The sequence below is a fragment of the Muscardinus avellanarius genome (assembly GCF_963383645.1).
Source record: "Muscardinus avellanarius genome assembly, chromosome: 18".
Taxonomy (NCBI): Eukaryota; Metazoa; Chordata; class Mammalia; order Rodentia; family Gliridae; genus Muscardinus; species Muscardinus avellanarius.
This window is the reverse complement of record NC_137804.1, coordinates 7,001,210-7,009,571: the sequence shown is the minus strand read 5'-3', so window position 1 is coordinate 7,009,571 and position 8,362 is coordinate 7,001,210. Positions and strand designations below refer to the sequence as shown.

At 56.6% G+C, this 8,362-nt stretch overlaps 1 protein-coding gene across 1 annotated transcript; it reads left to right on the top strand.

Annotated features, from left to right (window-relative positions):
- Window positions 1-906: 906 nt before the first annotated feature.
- ZNF445 (zinc finger protein 445) lies at window positions 907-8,362 on the top strand (the record flags this gene model as incomplete). Its single annotated transcript, XM_080715327.1, has 5 exons — window positions 907-1,335; window positions 4,096-4,249; window positions 4,494-4,555; window positions 4,755-4,881; window positions 6,135-8,362. The coding sequence occupies 5 exons, from the start codon at window positions 907-909 to the stop codon at window positions 8,360-8,362; spliced, it is 3,000 nt and encodes a 999-aa protein (XP_080571453.1).

Sequence of the window (8,362 nt, the reverse complement as noted above, 5' to 3'; positions counted from 1 at the left end):
GAGCCCAGGGGCGCCCACCTCCCAGCAGCACTCCAGCCCATTTTACTTTTTATTTTGGAACAGGGCCTCACTAAGTTGCTGCGGCTGGCCACCACCTGTACTCCTCCTGTCTCAGCCTCCCGAGTACTGAGATTACAAGCGTGTGCCACCATGCCCAGCTCAAGAGAAGCTCTTCTGTTCTTGGATGCTAGTGTGGCCTTGGGAGGGAGCCCGCGGCATTAGGATGCCTAATCCACTGGCCGGCTCAGCTCTGCTCTGCTCTGCATGGTTCTGGTTGGCCAGCTTACCCCGGGGGTTTTGTCCTCTTAGTTCTGTGATGCTACAGTTCTCTGGAGGAACTGCAGTCATGTTACCAATCCCACAGACTGTTGGATCTTCAGCTTTAAATGTTGATAGAACCATTTTGGAGTCATTCAGGTGACCCCCAAATCTCAATGTAATTGTATTGAACCTGTAGATTAAGTTGGGGAGGATTGACAGCCTTCCTGTGTCAAGTCTTGCGGACATGAGTATGGCAGCTGTACCTGCTCTGCAGGTTTTCTTCAACCTCTCGCCAGGCGTTTGTGCTTTTGAGGCCTGCTCGTTCATTTCGTGGATTCTGGGAGTCTCTTGGCCTCAGGAGGTGACCCTGTGGCCCTGGGCTGCCAGACACCGGCAAGCACATCTCCGCAGATGCTGGTGTGTGCGCCTCTTCCCCCACGGAGGCCGCAGGGGCTCCTGGCACTGCGCGTGATGCTCATGGTTTTCTTATGTCTGCTCAGGAGTGAGGCTTCCTAGCCTCCGGCCAGTGACCCCAACATCCCAGCCGATGGCATCGTATGCTGCAGTGCTCGGAAGGTGGTTCTGAGGACCCGGGGTCCTGCACAGCAGCGGGCAGTGTGCTTGGGCGGCGGCCTCACAGGAGCCATGCCTGCGGGCAGGTGGCATGCCGTGCACCCGGCTCGGGCCCGGGCTTCGAGGGCACGAGGCCGCCTTCTGAGGGTGAAGAAGGAGGAAGATGAGGACAGCTACAGGTCAGCGCAGACGGCCAGGCCACAGACGCTCAACCGCCCTGGCCAGGAGCTCTTCCGCCAGCTCTTCAGGCAGCTCCGCTACCACGAGTCCTCCGGGCCGCTGGAAGTGCTGAGCCGGCTGCAGGAGCTCTGCCGCTGGTGGCTGCGGCCTGACATTCTCTCTAAGGAGCAGATCCTGGAGCTGCTGGTGCTGGAGCAGTTCCTGAGCATCCTGCCCGGGGAGCTCCGGACCTGGGTGCAGCTCCAGCACCCCGGGAGCGGCGAGGAGGCCGTGGCCCTGCTGGAGGAGCTGCAGAGGGACCTTGGAGGCATGCTGCAGAGGGTGAGTGGGCCCAGCCGCCTGTGTCCACAGTGGCCTTCTGAGTTGTCAGTTGGAGCAGTGTGAAGGAGGCTTCCTTCTCATTCAGGGCACCCGGGGGCTGAGAACTGGACTGTGTAACCCAGTAGCGAGGAGCCCCCACTTCCCAGAGGCACATCAGCTCCAGCATAGGGCCAGCAGGAGTCTGTGAGTCACAGCAACCCGTGTTTGGACACGCTGGCTTAGGGACAGAGCCCCTGGCGTACTATCTAGTCTCTAGTATCTCTGCATATCATCTACCTTTTACGGTGCTGGGGCAGAGGGAACAGCTGGGACAGGCTTCTGGCTTCGACACAGAAGAGCCCAGCAGCTGTCTGCACGTACTGTGCTGTCCTCAGTGCGCCGAGGATCTTGGGGACGGCGTGCTGGGGCAGCCCCGGGCTGGGAACCCGGGAGACCCCTCAATAGCAAACTCCATTCCACAGCCTCAGCGCCTTGGCCACTGTACCTTGGCATTGTATCTTTCCGAACCCCCAGTTATTAAGAAGAAAATGCAGAAGCTACCCAGCCACGAGAGTTTGTTGAGTAGCTACTCCAGCGCCTCGGTGTGCCAGCCTGGCTCCGGTGCGGAGTGCTGAGCTAGTGGGCAGAGCGGTGGGCCGTCTTGCGCTCCTGCCCTCCTGCCGCACACGGGGAGCGGGTTCACCACTCGTGAGGGTTGGGGTGTGTGTGTGTTACTGGGGACTGAGCTCGGGGGCATTCTACTCCAACCTACACCCCTAGGCCTGTTTTATTTTTATTTTACTTATATATTTATTAGTTAGCTTTTTCAGAACTGGGGATAGAATCCAGAGGCATTCTACCTTGAGCTAGCTACACACCAGCCCTATTTTTTATTTATTTACTTTTGCAGGTCTGGGGATGGCACCCAGGAGCATTCAACCTCCGAGCTACACCCCCTGCCCTATTTTTCATTCTCTATTTTGAAACAGGGTCTCACTGAGTTGCAGAGGGTCTCACTAAGTAGCTGAGGCTGTCCGCTAACCACGATCCTCCAGTCTCAGCCTCCCGAATGCTGGGATTACAAGCCTGCACCACCACGCCCGGCTTTTTTTTTTCCCCCAGTACTGGGATGGAACCCAGGTGCGTTCTACCTCTGAGCTACACTCCCATTTCTATTTTTTATTCTTTATTTTGAAACAGGGTCTCACTGAGTTGCAAAGGACCTCACTAAGTAGCTAAGGCTGTCCGCGAACCGCGATCCTCCAGTCTCAGCCTCCCAAATTGACTCTTTTTTTAAGCACTTAGCGCTGGGTATGTTGGTGCACACTTGTAATCCCAGTTTCAAAATAAAAAGTAAAGTAGGGCTGGAGGTGTATCTCAGGTAAAATGCCCCTGAGTTCAATCCCCAGTACCATACACACACAAAAAGCACTTACCATTTTTACCAGAACAATGAAATGTTCAGAAGGATCTAGTAATTTATAAAACGAAATGGAGTACAGAGGAGAAATACAATACACAGCAGTTACAAAATTGTGGCTTGGTTATATTTACTTTAGGGCTTGAAGCAAGGTTTTAAAACCCAAAAAAAGATTGGCAAATAAACTGGAAGGGGCTGGCCCATTGAAAACTGGCTAGAAATTAGAAGGTGTTGGGGGCTGAGAAGGCCCACTGAAGTCTGAGAAACGAAGGGGTCCATGAGATGCAGGCGCTCGCCCCCTGCCCTCCCCTCATCAGGGGGAGGGGCCTGGAGGATGGCCCCCAGCTCATCCTCTTCAGTCTGTGCTGTGGAGCAGATGTTCAGTGGCCCCGGCCAAAGACTTGTTCCTCTCAACGTAGAGAACATCGGGACACAGGACCAGCAAACCTACAGATTCTTTGGCTGTGTCCTCCTGGGCTCATGTCCGCATCAGGGACAGCCTTGTCTCAGAGAGTGAGTGAGCGGGCATGTGTGCGTTGCTGGGATGGAGCCCAGAGCCAGGGCTCTGCTAGGATCAAATCCAAAGCCACTCTACCACTGATCTATTATACTCCAACCTTGGTCACTTTTTATTTTGAGACAGGGTCTTGCTAAGTTACCACACTGTCTTCATTCAACATGTGGTCCTCCTGTGGCAGCCTCCCAAATACTGGGATTACAGACATGCCATCACGCCTGGCATCGCTTTTAGAGACAGAGTCTCACTACGTTGCTAGCTATCCTCGAACCTCTGTTCCTCCCGCCTGTCCCCATGTACCGGGGGTCATAGGTGCGCCCCAGGCCTGGCTGCGTGGACAGCGGTTGCACCTGAGGCTCTTCCCTGCGTGTGGCTCCCTGGCCGACCCTCCCACGCAGCCTGCTTTTTCCCAGGTGTTACTGTTTGCAGGCTTAGGTCAGAGCTGGCCTTCACTGAGGTCACGTAGCTTATCAGCTGTCAAGATGATGCATGACAGTATCGAGCTGGACGGCACCTCTGCTGTGAACGCTCACCCCTCCAGATCCTCAGGGGCGATTTCTCTTGTGTCTCTATTCCAGGCCAGGGGTGGGGCTGAGGGGTAGCAGGAGGTGTCGCTGTTGCGTGGGAGAACTGACGACGCTCTTGCCTTGCCTTGCCGGGCCTCCTGTGTCCTCAGGTGGAGCAGTGGTGTGCTCCCCCTGGCCTCTCACTGGAGCCACGGAAGCTGAGGGATGGAGGACCTCCCCTCTGCCTGGCTCACTCGTCCCTTTAGAGATGGGTTGTGGGGCCACTTCCCCGAGTGGCTTCTGATTCCCATGGGGACTCTCTCTCACCTTCTCACCAGGACCCAGGCCAGGCACAGAGCCCAGAGGTGCATTGGATGGGTACAGGAGCCCTGCGAGCTGCACAGCTCTGGTCCCTGGCTTCACCTCTCAAGAGCAGCCCCGATCTGGGGGACCACCTGGAGCCACCCTGTGCATCGGCAGTGCTCGACTCTGGTAATTGCTGCCTGGCTCTAAGACACCCCCTCTCCCCGCCAGCCTTGTGCCACACCTCCCAGGTCTGTCCTCTGGGACCCTTGTCTGCCTGGCTCCTCCTACCACTGCATCCCCTTCCCTAGGCGTGGCAGATGGGTGTTCAGCAGCAGTCTGCACTGCTCATGGCTCAGGAGCCCCCAGGAGTGGGCTTCACAGGGGTGTCTGGAGCTGGGCAGCTCTCCCATGGCTCACTCTTCTGCTTCAGGTCCTTCTTTTGCCCAGAGAGAGGGGAGCCCAGAAGACCGGGCAGCAGTAGCCAAGCCCCAGGTGAGCGGGGCCCTTGGTCTTTCCTCACCTCAGTGCTGCAGCCCAGTGGAGTACAGCCCCCACCCCGAGTGCCTGTCCAGGGCCCCTGCCCCACAGACCAGATTGTCCCCCTTGAGGCCAGAGCTGCTATGTGGGGGGACGCCCCAGCCCCGCCAAGAGGCTGGGCGCATGGACCAGCTCTAGGCCAGTGCTTTTTCAGGAGGCCGTGACTTTCAAGGATGTGGAGGTGACCTTCTCCCAGGATGAGTGGGGATGGCTGAACTCAGCTCAGCGGAACCTCTACAGGGAAGTGATGCTGGAGAATTATGGGAACGTGGCTTTTCTGGGTGAGTCGCGGGCACCCAACCCTGCACTATCCACCTTGACTGCAGCCTTCTTGGTTCTCATGGTCGTGCATAGATAGGGCCAGGCCTGGGTTTTGATCCTGGCTCTGAGCTGCTAAGCAGGTCACTGGATCTATTGCCTTGTCACTACATTTTGAAAGATGGGATCGTGGTGCCTGTTATGCTGTATGATCGGAAAGAGGAAAGATGTTTCAGTTCCTAGTTTGTTAGGCACCCAGAAAAAATGTTGGCTGATAAAATCATTTGAGTAGTTGTGTGGTTCATACCTTAGAGAATTGTAGCTATCCTTTTTGAGAGGGGGTATCAGAGATTGGACCTAGGTGCATTCTATCTCTGAGCTACACCCGGTCCTTTTTTTTTTTTTTTTTTTTTTCCTCGATACTAAGAATGGAACCAGGGGCATTCAACCTCTGAGTTACACTCCCTGCCCTATTTCTTATTTATTTTTTTTTTATTTTAAAACAGTCTCACTAAGTTGCTGGGGCTGGTCTTGAGCCTGAAATCCTCGTGTTTCAGCCTCCCAAGTACTGGGATCACAGGCCTGCTCCTGGTTCTGTGGGATCTGTGCACCCTCCTAGTCTGTTCCCTTCTCTTCTGCAGTGGGACCCTTTTCCAAACCTCCTGTGATCTCCTGGTTGGAAGTAAGAGAGCCATGGGGCCTAGACGTCCAGGCAGCTCAGTCCAAGAGGGACCCAGGTACTGCCTCGACTGGTGAGCTGCTGCCCGCCTGCACCTGCTTTTCTCTTTCTTGAGTCCTCGTGGGGACTGACTCCACCGTTGGTCAGAAGGAAGGTCTTCCTCAGAGTTGGACCCCAGAGCCTCCCCTGGCTTGTCCACAGTAGATTGTCCACAGAACAGCCCTCGCCCCACGAAGCGCTTCATCAGTCCTCCCCCTGCTCACTGGCGCTCCTCCCCGGCCCTGGGCCTGCAGCCTCCCAGTGTCCTGGAGCGCACCCTCTGCACTTGGAGCCTCATTCCAGGCTCAGTCCTGTCTGTATAACTCGTGTGAGTGACAGGCTCCATTTCCAGCCCCAACCCTTTTATACAGGGCTTCCTGAGAGCCCTACCTCTTGGCTTTCAGATACCTTTGTACTGGGGATGGAATTCAGGGACATTCTACCTCTGAGCTATACCCCAAGCCCTTTTTATTTTGAAACAGGATCTCACGGAATTGTCTCCGTTCTGAGTATGGGGAAAGAGGACATTCATATTTTGTGTGTTTTAATCTTTGTCAGGAGATGAGCTTGAGATTAAGACAATCAAGTCAGTCCTAAAACAGGAACCGCTGGAAGATGCGGACGCCTTCGCTGTGCCCTTGGGATGCTCTTCAGCAAGTGTTTCTGGGGGACGAGGGCTCAGAGAGCCTTTCAGGCAGAGGGGCAGACGGTATGGAAGGAGGCGCTATGGGAACTCCATACAAGTGAGAGAAAAGAAGGAAGAGGCTGATTTTGGTCACAGAACAGAAAATGAATCTGAATTATTGGGAAGAAGTAATAGTCTGGATCTAAAACATGTTACATACTCGAGAGTTCCCAGAAGAAAGCAATCCCTTAAACATGGCTATGGTAGACACTTGAGAAAAAGTTCACACCATTATGACTACAGGAAGTGCGGGAAAGGGCTCCAGCACACAGCGGGGGAGTTTAGCCTGCACCAGAGGACTAATGGCGGACTGAGCGGGGCAGAGAAGGACGCAGGCGCCCCGGGCTTTGGCCTCCGCGAGCAGAGCCCGCCCTCGGCAGGCGCCTCGTACAGGTGTCGTGACTGCGGGAGCACCTTCAGACGGAGCTCACACCTCGCATACCACCAGCGGCTGCACGCTCAGGAGAAGCCGTTTAAGTGCAGAGTGTGCGCCAAAGCCTTCAGGTGGAGCTCCAACTGCGCACGGCACGAGAAGATCCACTCTGGCATGAGGCCGTACGAGTGCGGCCTGTGTGAGAAGGCTTTCCTGCGCCTCTCCTCCTACCACCTGCACCTGAAGACCCACGCGGGGCACAGGTTTGTGCTGGACCCGTGCGAGGACGCGCTCCCCTGCAGCCCAGGATCCGACCACCACCTGGGAGGCCACGGCAGGGAGAAGCCCTTTGACTGCAGCCAGTGCAGGAAGTCCTTCCACTGTAAGGCCTACGTGCTTGAGCATCAGCGGGTCCACACACAGGAGAAACCGTACAGGTGCACCAGGTGCCGGAAGACCTTCCGCTGGAGGTCAAACTTCACTCGCCACATGAGGCTGCACTGTGGGGGGGTGTTCTGTGCCGAGGAGGAGCGGCAGGGAGACTTCCAGAGGGACTACCGGCAGCTCCGGGCCACGCGCCCTGAGAGCGCTTTCCGGTGCCAGCAGTGCGGGAAAACATTCACGCGGAAGAGAACCCTTATCGACCACCAGAGAGTGCACACGGGCGAGAAGCCGCACCGATGTGGCGAGTGTGGCAAGAGGTTCGCCTACAGGTCAGCCTTCATTGTTCACAAGAAGAAGCATGCCCTGAAGCGGAAGTCCGAGGGCGGGGGTGGGGGCGGAACCTCGCCCTCCCACAGCCAGGACCCTGCGCTCCGGGAGGAGCCCTACTCTTGCGGACAGTGTGGCAAGGCCTTCCGCAATCACTCCTTCCTCCTCATGCACCAGCGGGTCCACACCAGGGAGAAGCCCTACAAGTGCAGCGAGTGTGGGAAGCCGTTCCGGTGGAGCTCCAACCTCTACCGACACCAGAGACAGCATGCCCAGAGCCGGCCGCGTGGCTACGGCAGGAGCAGGGAGCCTCCGGAGCCTCCACAGCCCCAGATCCTCACCAGTCAGAAGTCGTTCTGGTGTCAGGAGTGCGGGAAAACCTTTACGCGCAAGAGAAGCCTTCTCGATCACAAGGGCATACACACCGGTGAGAAGCGCTACAAGTGCAATGTGTGCGGCAAGTCTTACGACAGGAACCACCGGCTGGTCAAGCACCAGAGGATCCACGCCACAGAGAAGCCCTTCAGGTGTGAGTGGTGCGGGAAAGAGTTCCTGGGGAGACACACCCTGTCCATTCATCAGAGGAAACACTCCAGGGCGGCGCGGTCCAGACACAGCCTGGCCTGGCTGTCTTCCCTCCAGGACCCAGGCTCTAGTCCACAGCCTGAGCGCAGCCTGCCTGAGCTGTCTTCCCGCCAGGACACAGGCCCGAATGCGCAGCCTGAGCGCAGCCTGCCTGAGCCGTCTTCCCGCCAGGACCCAGGCTCAAGTGAACAGGAATTAGAACCCAGTGAAGGGAAGCCCCCTGAGGAGTGGGAGGAGCCCTCCGAGGAGGCACCTGCTGAGAAGTGCCACGTGTGCAGCACATGCGGGAAGGCGTTTAGGAAGAGCTCCCAGCTCATTAGCCACCAGAGGTTCCATACTCGAGAGAGGCCCTTCAGCTGCAGCGAGTGCGGGAAGACCTTCAGATGGTCTTCAAATTTGACTCGGCATATGAAAAGACACCTTTGGGAGTAG